The sequence below is a fragment of the Capronia coronata genome (assembly GCF_000585585.1).
Source record: "Capronia coronata CBS 617.96 chromosome Unknown acBCG-supercont1.2, whole genome shotgun sequence".
Classification (NCBI taxonomy): domain Eukaryota; kingdom Fungi; phylum Ascomycota; class Eurotiomycetes; order Chaetothyriales; family Herpotrichiellaceae; genus Capronia; species Capronia coronata.
The window spans coordinates 850,537-867,964 of NW_006912894.1; the positions used below are offsets into that span (position 1 = coordinate 850,537).

Genomic DNA, 17,428 nt, shown 5'->3' on the forward strand with positions numbered 1-17,428 from the left:
AGTGTAAGGATGAATATACCTCAGTGTAGAGCGAGACCAGTCCTCGAAGCTGACGCTGACGCTGATGTCTTCCTCAGCAGGAATAGAGAGGGTAATGGTCCTCCGATCAGTGATCTCGCGGGATGTTGAAGTGAGTACCTCGCACCGTATAGCCTCGGTAAGGTCCCTGAACGTTCAACCGCCGATGGGGCTCGTCCCCCGATATTGTCCCACAAAAATGCCGGGGCCGGCTTCCGAAAACAAACAACTTCGCGGAGATCGGAGGTTGAGCGGGCGGGGGCGACGAAAGAAGGACAACGGTTAGAACTCTAGAGGGATCAGAACTACCCGCCTACCAAACAGTATGAAGTACCAGCGTACGGTCTCCCGAGTAGGTACCAGGTAACTAAACTGTTATGAAGACTAATCTGCGGGTCAGTCTGCAGTGTTTTGGTGAGAACTGTCACGGATATTCCAATGCATAGTGGTTTCACGGAGGAGACGGTAAAGCCGAGATATAGACAAGTGCATTCACGAATCCTCGCCCTCTAGAGCGAAACGTCCGGTGGTGAGGAACAATTGACTAACAATAATATCCATACTGTTGTCAGGGCTCATGCCCATCCCAAGCCAGCCTTACGTGTCTCCTGTATGAATATCCCCCGGCCCGCTCCGGCGACCAGTGAAATGGCTTGTGTCTTCAGGTATTGCCAGATCCTCCATGGTTCATGTGATGCGTTGATGGATCCTTCCTGGCATCTAAGGCCTGTGAATGAATATCTGATGCAAACTCGGAAGGCTCCTCATAATTTGTGCTTGTGCTGCGCCGCGCGGTGGTAGAGTATGCCGGCGGACCATCATCAGTTGAGACAGAAGCGGCCTCAACCACGGGTAATTCAATCGGCCTCCCAACCAAAATCGACGAGGCACCCGGCCTAGGCGATCGTTTCACCCACTTCTTCATTTCGGGCAGAAACACAGGAAGTGCAAACCCGCGAATCCTCCTGTCCTTTTGAACTCGTTGTTGCTCTGATGTTTCTCTTCCACCCACGATAGAAGGGTTCCCTGCCATGAGTATTGCCACCCTCCTCCTGAGTTCATCATCCGGCATCTGCGTCTCGTCCTCAACCAACGTTCGAGAGGACCACGTCCGTATGGTAGAGGTGCCACGACTCGGGCGGTGGCCACGAACATCGCCCAGAGTGGATTCCTTGTCATGTTGACTTCGACGCCGGCGTTTGCAATATCTAGCGATGTAGACACCCACACCCACAATCACACAACCGAGGCTGATCAAACCACCCAGGACAAAGAAAAGAAGAGTGATATCGACGGCATATGTGTCGGCTGCCTCGGGAACCATGATTCTGCGCAGAAGCATCACCGTTTTGCACCGAGCTGGTGTGAGTTGACCGGGGATTGTGGAACGGACAGGCTGGTAAAAGGCTGGCGAATAAAAGTTTGGTCGTTGACAGGGATTCGGTCCGTGATGTAACACGCAAGGTAAGACAAGAGTGAACGACTGAGGTATCAGGAGAGAGTGTATGTTGTGTAGACGGACTTCAATGCAATTAAAGAATAGGACTTGACACAAAAGGGGTCGTGAAATGCCAGAGGACACTGTAACCCACTAAACGGTAACTGTGGATGAAGAGACCGTAAAATGCAATCGGAGGAGAGTAAGTCAACAGGCATACGATGCTGTAGCTTGTAGGTCCGCTTTCCCAAGCAGTTGCGGTTCGCCATCGTTCTTGACAACGTTTAGCAGCACGCCAAACACCGGTTGAACAAGTTCTTTCCTGTCCGCGAAAGTTATATACACTGCCACCCCAATGGAGACGGCCAGTTTGTGAAGGTGGTTGTCTGGAGGAATTCTCTCCTCTTCGAAATGCATTCTTGATAGAACTGAAGTTGAGATCCCTATACTTTTACTCCAGTGAAGCCGCGGCGGCTGTATCGTCTGATACATTCCGTCTTCTGCGTCCGACCGGGTCATCCCTCACCTCGACTCCCGGTCCGATCGAATGAGAGCTCCGGTGACGGGGCCATACCTGAAAACGCATTCTGTTAGCATCAAACACCACCGAACGAAGCCGCCCTTATGAGAAGGAGTAGTTGGATCCCGTTGGCTCTTACATTTGTCCCGTTCCAACCTAACCGGAAGGCAAACTCATGAGCCAGGAGTTCACCAAAACCTAACATCATGCCATTGACAAAGGGCAATAGAAGATTTATGGCAGCTCCTCTTAAGATCCCCCAGATTGTGGGAGGTTGATATATTATCACCGGTTGAGTTCCGTTGTTGTCTGAGGATTGAGGCGGCGAAGAAGAAGGGGGAGATAATGAGGAATATGCTTCGGAGTCGGAGGGAATGGTCAATTGAGACGCAGAGAGATCATGGGGTGGAGAGGGTGACTGTTCGGATCGTGAAGCCATGATCGACGGAGATGGAGGTGTTGAGAACGACGATTCAGCTCGAGGGAGATATTGAGGGGCGTTCAAGGAAACTGCACAAGCTCATGCATTGTAAGAAGTGGAGGTCACTGAAGGGGATATTCAGAGATAGAGAAACAGAGATGCTCGCGGAAAGCAGTAAGGGATTCGATGGCCGCGTCCTTGTACACAGTATACAGCGGTTGGTGATGAGCGGGACATTCATCAGTTATTAGAGGTAGGTACTGTTTGTGCTCTACTATACTAGTAGTAGCTGGCAGTTGGCGACGATTTCTTTGGATGCCAGGCACAAATCCAACCCACCGCCAATCACAGGTGTGTTACATAAGAATTGCAGGCTTCTCTTAGTGACGTACCGCTACTACTGCGTACTAATTCACGAGTTAACAGCATTCACCAACTTGAATACCTTCACCACCTTTGCCTCGCAATCAAGACCAAGTCACCTCTGTGTCATAAAGGATTTATCCCGCCGCTGTCTCGGCCTTGTTGTCCACTCAGTCTTCCTCTAGCCTTGGTTAACGTTGTTTCTCCGACTAACAGACCAATCTTTGAGACTTGGGGATTCTTTCTGCCTCCTTCCAACCCCTCCCAACTCTCCGTTGATCTTGTCTCATCATTCGCATTCACCATGGCCGACGCTCCAGACCACGATACGCTGATAGCACAATTCTCTACCATCGTTGGAACAGATCCTAACCAGGTTTGCTGACCCTTTTCTTGTCGATGGTCGAAGCTAACTTTTCCGCAGGCTCGGGAATATCTCGCCGCAAACGAATGGAACCTCGAAACCTCCCTTGCAAACTATTACGCTGCTCAGGACGACCCGGTCGATGATTCGAGCTCAGACTACGTTGAAGACGATGCCCCAGCCACCACAAATCAATCTCATCCACAATACGGTCTCGGTCGAAGGCTAGGAGAAGGCCCATCTGATCCCCAGCCAATTCCCGTTGCTCCTGTTTCGGCCTCCTCTTCACAACCAAAGAAGGCCTCGTCTGCACAGAAGAAGAAGTTTGCTACATTAGGTGACGTCGGAGCAAGCGGTGCGAATGGGGATGACTCTGATGACGACGAAAAGCACGATCTGTTTGCGGGAGGTGAAAAGTCAGGTTTGGCGGTGCAGAACCCGGATGACCTCAAAAAGAGAATTTTGGAAAAGGCTCAGAAAGCTGGGCCACCGCCAAAGGATACGGCGTCGTCCAAGAAATCCCACTTCACTGGCTCCGCGCGCACATTGGGAGGCGACGATGCTCCATCAAGAGAGATTCCTGCAGCCCCTCAGCCGAGGGGTAGGGCAGAGCGTGTTGAGCGTACTCTTCACTTCTGGCAAGATGGCTTCAGCGTTGATGATGGCGATCTCTATAGGGTCGACGACCCAAGAAACGCCGAGATCCTCAACTTGATTCGACAGGGACGGGCACCATTGAATATCATGAATGTGCTGCCGGGACAAGAAGTGGATGTCGAGATCAAACAACACGAGGAGAAGTATGTCAAGCCCAAGAAGAAGTTCCGACCTTTTGATGGATCTGGCCACCGTCTGGGAAGTCCGACCCCTGGGATACAGTCAATGCCTGGTACTTTCACCGCAGAATCCAGCGCACCAGCTGCTACCGCATCAGGGGCTTCGGCTGCTCCCACGGTTAACATTGACGAGTCAAAGCCCACAGTCACATTGAGAATCAGCTTAGGATCAGGCACGCGATTGACATCCAGGTTTAATACGACCCAGACCATTGGCGATGTGTATGACTTCGTTCAGCGGGCCGAGCCAGGTGGTAGGAACTTTGTTCTGCAAACTCCCCTCCCGATCACCGAGTTGACGGACAAGACAAAGGTGCTGGGGGATATGGCAGAGTTCAAGAGAGGAGGGGCTGTGGTTCAGAAATACGTCTGAAGGTCGTCAAAAGGCACTGAACTAGACGGCGCACTATCTTATCCTAGGTCTCTGAGATGTCGATTGACATTTCGCACGCAGTGACAGGACGCTGCTGATACAACAACGAGACATGGGCCTGATGAAAGCATCCGGAATGACGAGAATAGAGATAGATTGTCTACGATAATCCACATTAAGTGACCCAGACTGTGCATCCAATAGACTTCATGATAAACTCGGCGCACCTTCCCATTAAAAAGTATCATGTTATATTTTCTACCACTGCATAGTAGTACGTAGTATTCAAGCTTCACCATTGATTCGTGTTGGGTGATACGAAGCGCAGCAGTCAGTGCCGTGCCTACAATGTCGTTATCCCAGGGACTGAGGTGGTCCGGTCGAGGTATAGGCAATGTGCGGCAAAGATTAGTTATTGGATCGCGAGAGGTGCGGCATGTAGGTGATCATTTCGACCATGTTCAACGAGTTACAGACTGATCGTTCAGTTCTCTCTGCATACTTCCCGAGTCGCGCGTCCGACAACAAGGGTGACACGAAGCCCGGCCGCAGCGGGCCTAAAGAGCTCACACCAGACTCGCTCACTATCACTGTTCGGCTGGGGAAGCAAGCAGAATCCTGAACAGGCTGCGGCCGCCCAACCATCTTTGACGGAGACAGCTGCGCCAGCGTCGGGCTCGAGCCAAAATGTTGTCGAGACAGCCCGGACTTTCAAAGCGTCGCATGCAACCTCCGAGACTCCCGACCTCACTTTCACTCATCCTCATCCGGTCAGCGCTGCGGAACCGGAAGCTCTCAGAGATTTGGAAAACGCAATACTTAAACCCCACGGGGCTACGCCTCCTATAGACACGGTGGACGCGACGCCAGATTTAGCCTCGATTCCGGAGGGGCTTGGGTATTTGAAACACGTGTGCGGTCTCGACTTTGGTTGGGGACCGACGGCCATGTTGGAAGTTTTACTGGAGCACCTCCACATCACGGCCGGGCTATCTTGGTCTGCGTCGGTCGTAGGGCTTGCGTTCCTGGTCCGCCTCATTACTCTTCCAGCATTTATTGCTGGGAGTGACCAGTCTGCAAGGCTGCGAGAAGTACAAGGGGTGGTGTCACCACTTCGTGCCGAACTCCAAGAGGCGCTTCGGACCAACAATCGACAAGTGGCGATGGAGAAACAACATGCCCTGAGGGCGATCAACAAGGAATACGGCATCTCTCTTCCCAAAGCATTTGGCGGTCTTATGCTGCAGATTCCTCTGGGGTTTGGAGCGTTCCGTCTACTGCGCAATGCTGGAACACTGCCTGTGCCCGGGTTCGAGTCGGAACACTTTCTCTGGTTGACCAACCTCTCACTGTCTGATCCGACATACATCCTGCCATTAATGATCGGGGTCATGACCTACTACAATTTTAAGATCAGTCAACGGGCCTCCGTCAACAACATGGGGAACATAGTGCGGATCCTCACCCCACTCCTGCCCATCGGTTCATTCGTCTGTCTTGCGTTTCAACCGGCCGCCCTGCAGTTATACTTCTTGGTCAACAGCATCTTCACTCAGTTCCAGTCCATGTTGTTGTACAACTCGGCGTTCCGAAAATGGGCGGACCTGAGACCGCTCCCGCCGCGCGGCCAGCCTAACTCGCCCACCTCGACGAGCTTCTCCAAGATGAACGTGGCCCAGAAGCCTGCGGTGGTTGTCCAGCCTACTCCAGCGAAGCCAGTGAAGCCAGTCACGGACCGCAGTGTCATCGACAAGGGCGTTGATCTGGTCAAGGAGAAGGGACAACAGGCATGGAAGAGTACGCTTGGCAATATGAGTGACACCTGGCAGAAGGAGAAGCTGAAGAGGATCGAAAAGGAGAAGCAGGAGAAACGCGCCGCTGCGGTGGCCAAATACGAGGCCCAACGAAGGCAAGATCTGGAAGAGCAAAGATACCAGCGAAATGCCGGCGCTGTGGGACCCATGCGGATCGACAAGAACTCGGAGGCGCCCTTGGCTTCCAGAAGGGAAGACGCCAACTGAAGCTTGTCATATCTGGCACAATATCTGGGAGCTCGTCACCAATCCGCTTGAGATATGGCCTGGTACCCAACCACACTGTTCCTGGTCTTCTCATGGCTGGTTACGGGCTGCTCGCATGAAAATGCAGCATATCAATGCGAGCCGCCGCAGCGTCAACAGGAGCGGTTCTGAAGCGGTCAATCCATCAGAGCACCCGCAAGCTGGGAGAGACCAGTGGAGTCACAAGTGCGAGCATCTCCGCGCGTGGAACTTCTGTACACTTTATCCCATTCCCTCGAGGTCCATGCAGTGTGATACGGACGAAGGGTTTGGCTCTGCTGGCCGTTGTACATTGACCAAGGGGATATTTTAAAGACCGAGGGGTCCTCCATGGCGGTGGCCCGCCCAATCGTGGATTCGAGGGTTACTGGATCATAGGTGCAGCTACGAAGCCTCCGATCTCCTTTCTTGTTCGACTGTGTATTATCTATGTCTCCGGCCAAAATGGAATGTTTGTTACCATGTCACAGGATTCTGTCCATTTCTTGGATCCAGTGTGGAATGACTGAACAGGAGCAAAGCAGCATACACTAAAAAGGTGTCAGATGTGAGCTTTTTGGGTCTTGCTCATGACAAAAACATATCATGTTAGACATTCAAGATAACATCAACACAGCGTTTTGACCACTCCATCGCTGATAATGTACAAACCGCCGGCTCTATGCAACACGGATGTCAACCAACATGACACCAAAGGTCTATAGCAAATGTCCTCCGATAAAATAATCAAAGTCGTTATCGAATATAATGCAATGAGCCAAGGATGGCCTTCGAGATAACCAGAGCGAGAGGGAAGCTCTGCTTTGATGTCGAAACAGCGGCCTCTGAAGGTTGGCCACCATGTAAACACCGCTTCACTTCATGGACAAGTCTCGACGGCATGAGGCTGTGATGAGGCTGTGATGAGGCTGATGTCGGATCGGCTCGACTTGTTAGACATGTAATGTAGACTGGGATGGTCCTCGGGTGTCGATCGACGCCTTCAAAGGCAGTGTCTGGCTTGGGTACGGCCGATTGTGGACTGTGGAGGAGGACTTTCGTCATACCGGGAGAACAAGACTCCATCCCAGACAGCTACCATGCGGTGTAGCCACCGTCGATAATAAGCTGGACATTAGCACGACTCCGACAACCACGACGGACTCATGGAAAGAGAGCTTACCTGAGACCCAGTCATGAAGGTGCTAGCATCGCTCAAAGCGAACAGAGCGGCTCCTCTGTATTCATGAGGTTCAGAGATTCGTCCGAGCTGAAGCACCCGTTAGCATACCATCTCTCCATATTACTGGATGAAACGGAGGCTGACTGACCATGTTTGCTCGCTCCCACGTCTCTCTGAGTTTCGGGTCATCCTCGAAATTCTTCGACACCATAGGTGTGATGATATTGCCTATAGGATGGGCGGTCAGCTTTCAAGAGCCATAGCCCGTCACGGCAGACCACATACCAGGACACAGAGCATTGACTCGGATAGGCTTGCCATTGACAACCTTCCCCCATTCCATGGCCAGACTCCGGCTCAGTTGGCAGACTGCGGCTTTGGAGGAGTTGTAGACAGACGAGGTGAGGCCCTTGTTGGCGACCAGGCCGCTCATACTGGCCACCAACAAAATCGAGCCGCTGCAATTGTACTTGATCATCTGGCGAGCACAGCTGACGGCCGTGCAATAGACACCTTTGTAGTTGATGTCCATCATGTCCATGATCTGGTCTACAGGATACTCGAGTGCGGGAGTCACATTCTGCACGGCAGCGGCGGTGATGGCGCCATCCATCCGCTTGTGTCGGTCGGCGATTTTGGAAATGACCTGATCCACGCTCTCGGCTTCACGCACGTCGATCCTGTCGTAGAGCAGCTCGCCGCCGTATTTGGGACCCAGCCGGTCCTGGACGTCCCGGAATTCCTGGTCCGGCTGGGGCAACCGGTCCAAACAGTACACTAGATGCGCGTGAGTGAGACATGGCACAGAAACAAGAAGATATCAGGACCGTCACTTTACCTTTCGCCCCAGCCTCGACTAGCGCCTCGGCCAATGTTAAGCCGAGGCCACGTGCGCCGCCGGTCACGACAAAGACCTTGTCATGCAGGTCAAACTCGCTTAGCCGTTGATTCGTGCGGTTAGGGTCTGGCAGCTTTTCTTGGATTGAGGGAGCATCTGCAGTAGCCGAGCGGTCTCGGGACGTATGTCGGTTCTGTTGGTCTACCGGCGACCGCAGTGGACCAAGAGAAGAGAATGGTCGCTGCTTGCTGTAGGTTTGAGCTATCGAGCGGGCCGAGGGAAGACAAGTCCGCAACATGCCCCCCTGTATTCGGAGTACATTTGCAGGCATGGTGGCCGTAATTAGGGGATACTATTATTCGTGAAAGACAGAAGTCGACGGATAGGAGACAAGAGACAAGACGGTGATGGTGTAGCGTCAGGAACAACCAGAGGATGACCAGGCTTGAAGAATATTGTAGAAGGATGAGTTAGAAATAGGTTGAGGTCTGATTAACGATAGTCAGGAGCAAGCAGCATTTGCCAGGCAATATCGAGGGCGACGTCGATTGGCTGGAACAGGATCGGGCTGCTGAAGCTGATGTTATATATATTTTTATGATTGTTGTACTTGTGTCAGCGCTGTGATATAATGATGCTGCCGTAGCTGCTATCAAAGTTGTAAGGGGCATGGTATGACGTTGTAGCTGGACGCCAGAATGACGGCGGAGTCTGAGACGATCATTTCAGATTTTTGGTACGTACTCTGTAGAGGAAGGTGGTCAAGGCTGAATCTGGGTATGGGTCGGTTCGATAGCAGCAGCGGCCACAGATGACAGAGATGGTCTCACCATGGATATCATTACAGTATACAGTAGTATGTCATGTCACTGTGGCTGGTATTTTTGATGGAAATGGGAACCGGGGATGGCGAAGGAGATGGATATGATGGGAAATGGATGGATGGACAGTCTAGAGATAGGCAGATGCAGTTACTACCTATAGTATAAAGATCTACTAATACTAGTAGCATCTACTAGATTGGCCTCTGGAAATCTGTACTATCACTTGGTCGCGACTGCCTGCCTGAAACATCACAGGCTGGCACCTTCCGCCGCAAGGAGCCTCAACTGGCAACGACGTCAAAGTTCCCCGCATTTAGTCTCCACCCTGATTCGTGCTGCGTTTTGAGTCGTCGGCCGCTTGGCCATGCCAGCCAATCGGATATTTTAGCCGCCTGCAGTGGAACTGTGCTTCCGTCACAATGGAGTTGAAGTTGATGGAACAGCGCAGGCAAAAAGTAGAAAAGACCTGTTTCAGCTTTCAGCCACCGCAGTGATTGTCAGGGCCAGTGGCTGCGACTGACGTTGTGTTGATTGATTGATTGTTGAATATCGCTGATCTCGCTGGATCCATTTTCTCACCACTTTTCCACCATCCTCCTGGTCTTCCTCCATACCGGCTGACTACCTCACCTACTCGTACTGTGACTGCAGTGTCTTCAAGTCGTAGCACAAACGCGGTAATCGGTGCTACAGAACCCTGAAACCCTGATACCCTGAAACCTTGAACCTGGCGGCGAGATTACCGTGGTACTAGTATCCAAATCGGTACCCAGCCTTGCCACTGCCAGTCAGATCTCACGTTGATGATCGTTTCGTCAACACCTTCGTCACCCGGATACAATACCCGGCCCCCAACGCCGTCAGAATGTGCCACCAACCGTGCAATTCCAACGCAAACGCCCACGGCAGCCCGAGAGAGCTCCGCATCTCTCGAAGCCAGCCACAGGCCGCGCCGTCGATCAACCACACCCCGAACCCGGCCAGAAAACAGAAGCCGCCCACGCGAAACCGACCGATCCAGTAACTTTTCTCTTCACCCTGGAAGCGATGGTAGATGAGGTACAAGACGCGTGGCCAGATGGCTGTGACCAGGAGCCCGAATGTCATGTTGTGCAGCCAGAGCTGGTACATGCTGTAGTGAGCTGCGCTGATGGCGCCCAGGACCAGGGTCAACGTGGAGCCGAACACCAGGCTGAACGTGGGGGACCGGTCGATGGTGTACAACTCATAGATGATGGCCGCGCAGACCCAGAACATCGAGAGGTCGTCACATATCTGGGTGCCGTATTTCAACGTCACGTGGTACGCGAACGATGCCACGCCCACCACGAAAAGGGCAAGATTGGGAAACGCCGTGGTCGAGATCAGACTTTCTCCGGGCGCGAGCGTCTTGAAGGCCCAGTACACTAGATCACCATGTGGTCAGTCGAGTTCGCCTTGCTTGGTATCTATCACTTCGATCCGATGAGGGCCTCAAGCTGTGCCTAACAGCAGAAGATACCGGATATGCTTTCCTCAAGGGACCTACTAGTAGGCAAGTACACTTACCATAAGCAAGATTGGTGAAGCTGTTGACGAGCTCGGCTATCCAGTAAGTGACACCATAGTCTTCTTCACAAAAGCTACATGACAACATCTCACAGTCAGCGAATTGGGACTTTTGGATACTTGGCTCTCCTAGGTACCCTTGCTGGCAGGATCAGGGACAGTGACAGGGGTTCCTCACTTGGCTACCGACGTCGGCGGTCCCCAATATCCATACGGCGCGTGAGGATCGCCAGCGAAGTTGCGCTCCACGTGAACCATCGTTGCAAGACTGAACTGATCGAAATGTTTATGGTTGCTGGTAAGTCTCTCGTAGGTAGGTAGGTATCCAGGTAAATGTTGCAAGTAGATGTTTTTGTCTCAGATCCGATACAGGGATCCGGTCCAATCCGCCCAGGGCTCGAGGAGTTCAGGTACTCGGTGGATAGATGGCCGAAGGTCTGAAGAGAATTTCGATCGATGCCTCTCAAAAGCTTGTCGAAGCAAGGCGTCTACTTTAACAATTGATAGTAGAATGTTGGCCGGTGCCTCAGTGTGACGAAGGTCGGGTTGCAAACTCGAGGCTTAGGGGAATTGTTGTTATAATCAATGTACAGAGTATGTCCCTGCAGAACGTGCGTGTCCTTTATTTTCCTCCTTTCCACGTTGCCCAACTAATAGAAAAGGACCAACGCGGAACCTAGGGAACCTTTGACAGGTGCCTGGGCTAATAAGGAGGCTACCTTTTAGTACAGAGTTGACAGCAGTTCCAGGGGCCGTTAATAATAATAGCTGCCTGGTTGCGTATTTCGTATCTCGCAAGCCTCAGAAGTCTCACCACTTACATGCCAGGTATCTACTTGAAGGAGCAAGAATGAGATATACACAAGACACAAGACAGTGATTCCTTTCGTCCCCTATGAGCATCATCATCCTCTTCTTTCTACCCTATTCCGTACCTATTATCAACCTAGTAGGCCTTTACCTCAGGTATGAAGTATCTCTATCTACACGCAACGCACAAGATAGACGTGTCTACCCGATTCGACCAGGCAAGAAAGAGGAACAAGCAGTAAGGTAGGTAGGTATTGCGCCAGGCAGGTTATGTTTACGGTCCAGTATCCCCCTTCCTCTCTTCGAAAGCCCATCTCACAACTCACCGCAGAGCTATATATATATATATATATATATACTAGTACGCTAAAAGAAATATCTATCTCACTCTCACTCTCACTCTCTTCTCTCTCACTCTCACTCTCACTCTCTTCTCTCTCACTCTCTCTCAACCCCAGTCTCCTTCTATTTCAACATAACCCTCAACCCCTTCGACTCCAGCGGCGGAAACGGCGAGAAGAAATCATGTTCGATCTCCAGATCCCTCCTGGCCGTGTGGTACAGGTCGGCATCGAAGGCGTGGAAGACATTCGCCACCGTCAGATACAGATTCATCAGCGCCAGTTCCTTGCCGATGCAGCTGCGGCCGCCGCGGCCAAATGGGACAAAGTATTTCTCGAGGCGTTTCAGTTCGTCGGGTCCCACGAGCCATCGTTCGGGCTTGAAAGCCAGCGGGTCCGGGTAGATGGTTTCGGCGGTGTGGTTGGCGCGGATGGCCATGCTAATCACCGTGCCTGGGGGGAGGACGTATGATTTGGATTCGGTATCTTTCTGCCGCTTCGAGTTTGAGTCGTTGATCTTGCCGCTGGTCTTCTCGGAGGTTGTGGTCGAGGTGGATGTATTATCATTCTTCGCCTCACTCTTGTTGTTGTACGTCCATACATTCCTTCGGTCGACGCGAGCTAGCCTCCCAGAAACGCTGTTCGACAGCCGTAACCCCTCGTTGATGACGGCTGTGAGATACGGAAGATGTCTGATCGTGGCGTAGTCGGCTAGAGGGTTTTCCAACCCCTTGGTAGCTTTGCTCGCAGTCTCGGCCAGTTCTTGCTTCAGTCGACGCCGGACTTCCGGGTTCGCGAGCACATGGAATGTGATGGTCTCAAGGGCGATCCCGGTGGTCTCGCTCCCGGCACCGACGAGCGTGCGTGCTTCCTGCGTGAGTCGGTCCACTGTCTTGTCGCTTTCGGGGATGGCGTCCGAGTTGACGATGCCGTCGAGGACGGATTTGTCGCTTCGCTTCTCCGCGTGGGCGGCTTCTGCTGCTTGACGGGCGAGGTCCTGCGTGAGTTGAATTCCAGCATTAGCGTTCTCTCTCGTCGACAATTGCAAATTTATGGTATGCCATGTTATCCAACAGCGAACAAGGACAAGTCGGTCACTTGGAACCAGGCACATCGCCTCACACCCAGGAACGAAAGAATCAGTCTTGCTCAAAATATAGCCCAGACGAAGCATTCACTAGTACAACAGGAGTCAGGTGCCGGGATTACTTACCGCTTGAAAGTCAAAAGCCATCTTCCCACCCTCGGTGGAAGTCATCTCGACGAACCATTTCGGCATGCGCATGAACAGCGGGATGATGATGGGAATGTGTCGATGCCAGACGGCAATATACGAGATCGTGCGAGCCTGGCGGTTATAGTCGTCGGCGAAATCGATCGAGTCCAACAGATTGAAGCCGCGGGGCATGCAGTAGTCGGTGACCGAGTCGGCGGCGAGACAGCGAAAGGCATTGGACAGATTGACGGGTTTGCCTTCCTTGCGCATCCCCTCGAGCCGTCGACACAGCTTGGCCACCTTCTCCCGCGACGACGACTCGAGACTGGAAATGGCCGAGTTGGCGAAGAACCGGCTCATCGCTTTCCGGCGGGCGCGGTGGAGGTCGACATTGGCGGTGCCGAACCCGGCATCCTGCGAGGCCACAAAGGCATAGTACCACGGATCTTTGTCGAGACGGCTGGTCACGTTGTAGAATTCGTCGAAGAAGTCCGGGTCATTGATGTGGACTTCATTCGGACCGATTCGGACGATTGGACCTGTTTGGGTTGGGCATGATGTTAGACCATGTGTATTGTGGATGATAGGAACAAAGCGACTGAAAACAAAGATGGTGATGTGTGTGATTCTAAGCAGGAACTCACCATAGATCTTATGCAATTCCTCGATCTTGAACACAAACTTCCCGCCCAGAATGCAATCATAGTAGAAGTCATACAGGCGTGAAATGGCAGCCAACTTGGGCCCCGGGACCTGAGACAGTGGATGGAAGTACAATCGGTACAGGGCGACAGATGCGATGCCAGCAACACTGACCAAAGCCAATAAGATGGGCACGGTCAGGTAAGCAAACAACTTGAACCCCATACTGTGATACTGTGATACCGTGAGACTGCCAAATTGAAGCGCACTTCAATGGCTGCCGACGGGAGCTTTGGCTGTTGCGTTACAATGCGTGCGTGCGCCCTGGGGAAAGGACACCACACCCCGGAAAACAGGAATGGATAATCGGATTCACCTCACAGCTGAGTAACAACCGTGCCGGTGTGAAATGAAGCCTGACGCTGGGGGGAGGGTTTGAGAAAGCGACCAGCGAAGACTGACCTCGAGCACTTCCACTTCAGCACTTCGTATCATGCGATTGCGAAACTGCCTGCGTAGTACTGTATGAGTATGTCGGCTTGCACCTAAGTTACTAGTAGTAGCTCTGGGAGCTAGAAGCTCTGACAGCCTATGAGTGTGACCGGCTTCTCAGATCACTACTGGAGGGATGCCCCGACCCTAGTGAAGTGTAGGTCTCACAAGGCCATGGCTAAGAGACAACCTAAGAGTGCGGTGCCGGGAATGGTGCCAGGAGAGGACAAGCACCATGCTTGATGTTCGCATCTGAAGGATAGATAGTGAATAGATAGATAGATAGACAGAAAGTATATGTAACCTGGTCTGGGCTCTCAACCGTCTAGTCTGTCCACTGACAGGATGCCAGTTTCTCAGCCCCTGTCACGGTAGAGTTATAGTCCGTTATAGTGCCAGCTAGCAACAGGGGAGACAGGCAACTCGCTTCCGGGGTGGATTGGTGGATTTTGCTGGAGTCAGTGCTGAGTGGGAATACTAACTAGTAGTGGTGCTTCGGGGGCAGTAAGTACCTAAGGTATAGGGAGTACTACCTACAGCACCTGGGTATCATGTATCATCCCTTTATCCCTACAACCATGTTGCATCGACTCCGGTGAGATGCATCTGCTACCCATCACAGAGACCGGCTACTGGTTGGAACTCTGACTGTGCTTCTATTCGTGCTTCGGCTTCTGCAGAAACGAGGATCGACTGCCATGTGCTTTCCGACATGACACATGGCGAACCGGGCCGAAAACTCTTGAGTATTGAGGCCGAAGAACCTGTTATACCTACAGACAAGTTGACTCGAGGCTGAACAGACTGCAAACCAGAGGAGCGATATATGATGATCATATATGAGAGTAATGTGATGGGTGCCTCATCTGTTCAACACCCCCAGCTTCATTCATACCCATGTGTTTATACCGTAGTACTCTCTGTAGGCGCCTCTCTCATCTTTTTCCTTTTCCCCAGGCTGAGTCCGTGCCCCTCCAGCTCAAGACTCTCGCTGTTCGCGGACGCGCGGACTCGCAGATGAGATGATCGTGGGTGGTTCTAGGGTTGGTCTCCGGCTCTAGTTCCGCGGCTGATCAGTTAGCGGTGGTGGTGGTGGTGGTGGTACAAGCCTGTCGTCTACTTACTATCTTCATACCCTCCCGAGCTCCCTAGCTCCCTGGCCCGCCCAGTAGCCCAATTGTCCAGTGGCCCAGTACGTAGCTCTGTAGAGCAGGATAGCGCGGAACATGCCCATCCACATCCACTGCATCTCAATCAAGTGCGTGCGTAAAAGATATCGTTCGTATGTGTCAGTTCTGTTCTCACGAGATTGATTCCATTCCATCATCGCACGAGGTTCCTCTTCCGGATGCTGTGTGAGCCAAAATCCCTCGAGGTATCTTCCGCCGTGATACATCACTCTCAATATGAGCATGCGCGACATATAACATAAAGCGACATCACCCTGCCCGCATCGCATCGCATCAATCGCAACACAAAGCGTCAATCTTCCAACAACGAATCGAATTCAAATCCCATGGCTACCACTGGCATCGCGCACGACAGCGACGCGGATTCCGCATACGGAGACAGCCTCTTTAGCGAAACGACGTCTCTCTCGTCCAGCGTGTTTGAGTATCAATACGAGAACGGACGGCGGTACCACTCGTTCCGCGCCGGCAAGTATTTTGCGCCCAACGACGAACGGGAGCAGGAACGGCTGGATCTTCTGCACCATGTGCAGTCGATCGTGCTGGGCGGCGAACTGCACAAGGCGCCAGTGGACAATCCGGCGCGCATCCTCGACATCGGGACTGGCACCGGCATCTGGGCTATCGACATCGCCGACAAATTCCCCATGGCCGAAGTCATCGCCACGGACCTGTCGCCCATCCAGCCGTCGTGGGTGCCGCCGAACCTGCAGTTCCTGGTCGACGACTGTGAGGCCGACTGGACCTTCACGCAGCAGTTCGACTGGATCCGCATCGGAAACATGGGCGGCTCCATCGCCGACTGGCCCCGACTGTTCCAGCAGTGCATGGACAACCTCAAGCCGGGCGGCTGGCTGGAAGTCATGGACTTTGAGGCCTGGGGGTCCACGGACGATAATACCCTGCCGGAAGACAGTTCCTACCATCGATGGCAGGTCGAGCTCAGCAACGCGTCCAACAAGTTTGGGCGGGTCATGAATGTCATCCCGCACATCAAAGATATGGTGGTCGCCGCCGGATTCCAGGATGTCAACGAGGAGATTTACAAGGTAAGTGAGCTGTTTGTCCTTCGACGATGAAATCCCAGCGCTGGACATGGCCGAATTGATTCGATCTGACTGACTGACTGACTCTGTCGACTCTGACCTGCAGGTCCCGCTGTCGCCGTGGCCTAAAGATAAACGATTCAAAGAACTAGCCATGTACATGAACCTCACCATGACGGAGGCCGCGCCCGCGTACAGTCTGGCTCTCTTCACCCGCGTTCTCGGCTGGGAAAAGGAAGAGGTCGAGGTTCTCATGAGTGGGGTCAGAAACGATTTGAGGAATTTGAAGTATCACTTGTATACACGATTGTGAGTGGTTGACCTTGCCAACTTCCGAACCTCACTGACTGTGATCTGATAGGCATGTCGTTTATGGAAGAAAAGCATCATGATGGTTATGGCCACGTATATAACGATGGGACGGGATGGAAATTTGGGATCCGCGACGATTGTACATTCGAGGCTAGACAGCTGCTGGGATGAAAGAAAGATACTAGGAAGGGATGCCAGTCGGACAATCACACTGCTGTGGATATGATGTTCACGGGAAAAGCAATCAAGGAAATTATGAAGCTGTCCATCTTACGCTCCTGTGTTTTCGCCGGTAAAGAGAATCTGTTCGACGATTCCGCCCAGTCCCAAGCCATGTTATATCCTTGGGCCGCCACTTCACCCTGTCTGGGATCCCGTCCTCATCTAGAGAGTGCTTGACCATCCATCACCGTCGCAATCGCAATCGCACGGATGGCGCAGTCTCCTATGCAACCACATCGGCCTTCCTGCTTGAGGCATCACCGCCTGATCCGCCATCCAATGTCTCTCTACGCTGGGTGAGATCTGTGTAGATATCTAGCGTCACTATACTACTTACATAGGTACTCTACAGGTAGGTACATACATACCCAAAGATCTATCCTCCGTACCCT

At 52.5% G+C, this 17,428-nt stretch overlaps 8 protein-coding genes across 8 annotated transcripts; 3 read left to right on the forward strand and 5 right to left on the reverse strand.

Annotated features, from left to right (window-relative positions):
* Positions 1-679: 679 nt before the first annotated feature.
* On the reverse strand, positions 680-1,342 carry A1O1_01976 (uncharacterized protein; the record flags this gene model as incomplete). The annotated part of the gene is made up of 1 exon (XM_007722888.1): positions 680-1,342. The coding sequence occupies one exon, from the start codon at positions 1,340-1,342 to the stop codon at positions 680-682; it is 663 nt and encodes a 220-aa protein (XP_007721078.1).
* A 565-nt stretch (positions 1,343-1,907) lies between these two features.
* Positions 1,908-2,415, reverse strand: A1O1_01977 (uncharacterized protein; the record flags this gene model as incomplete). Its single annotated transcript, XM_007722889.1, has 2 exons — positions 1,908-2,030; positions 2,116-2,415. The coding sequence occupies 2 exons, from the start codon at positions 2,413-2,415 to the stop codon at positions 1,908-1,910; spliced, it is 423 nt and encodes a 140-aa protein (XP_007721079.1).
* Positions 2,416-3,064: 649 nt separating this feature from the next.
* On the forward strand, positions 3,065-4,333 carry A1O1_01978 (uncharacterized protein; the record flags this gene model as incomplete). The annotated part of the gene is made up of 2 exons (XM_007722890.1): positions 3,065-3,136; positions 3,185-4,333. The coding sequence occupies 2 exons, from the start codon at positions 3,065-3,067 to the stop codon at positions 4,331-4,333; spliced, it is 1,221 nt and encodes a 406-aa protein (XP_007721080.1).
* A 348-nt stretch (positions 4,334-4,681) lies between these two features.
* Positions 4,682-6,354, forward strand: A1O1_01979 (uncharacterized protein; the record flags this gene model as incomplete). The annotated part of the gene is made up of 2 exons (XM_007722891.1): positions 4,682-4,771; positions 4,822-6,354. The coding sequence occupies 2 exons, from the start codon at positions 4,682-4,684 to the stop codon at positions 6,352-6,354; spliced, it is 1,623 nt and encodes a 540-aa protein (XP_007721081.1).
* Positions 6,355-7,467: 1,113 nt separating this feature from the next.
* On the reverse strand, positions 7,468-8,724 carry A1O1_01980 (alcohol dehydrogenase; the record flags this gene model as incomplete). The annotated part of the gene is made up of 5 exons (XM_007722892.1): positions 7,468-7,500; positions 7,556-7,642; positions 7,704-7,783; positions 7,841-8,332; positions 8,394-8,724. 5 exons carry the CDS (start codon positions 8,722-8,724, stop codon positions 7,468-7,470), a joined length of 1,023 nt encoding a protein of 340 aa, XP_007721082.1.
* A 1,288-nt stretch (positions 8,725-10,012) lies between these two features.
* A1O1_01981 (uncharacterized protein) lies at positions 10,013-10,853 on the reverse strand (the record flags this gene model as incomplete). Its single annotated transcript, XM_007722893.1, has 2 exons — positions 10,013-10,623; positions 10,766-10,853. 2 exons carry the CDS (start codon positions 10,851-10,853, stop codon positions 10,013-10,015), a joined length of 699 nt encoding a protein of 232 aa, XP_007721083.1.
* Positions 10,854-12,040: 1,187 nt separating this feature from the next.
* On the reverse strand, positions 12,041-13,999 carry A1O1_01982 (uncharacterized protein; the record flags this gene model as incomplete). Its single annotated transcript, XM_007722894.1, has 4 exons — positions 12,041-12,406; positions 12,518-12,913; positions 13,130-13,671; positions 13,777-13,999. 4 exons carry the CDS (start codon positions 13,997-13,999, stop codon positions 12,041-12,043), a joined length of 1,527 nt encoding a protein of 508 aa, XP_007721084.1.
* A 1,783-nt stretch (positions 14,000-15,782) lies between these two features.
* On the forward strand, positions 15,783-16,815 carry A1O1_01983 (uncharacterized protein; the record flags this gene model as incomplete). Its single annotated transcript, XM_007722895.1, has 2 exons — positions 15,783-16,505; positions 16,609-16,815. The coding sequence occupies 2 exons, from the start codon at positions 15,783-15,785 to the stop codon at positions 16,813-16,815; spliced, it is 930 nt and encodes a 309-aa protein (XP_007721085.1).
* Between the last annotated feature and the right edge of the window lie 613 nt (positions 16,816-17,428).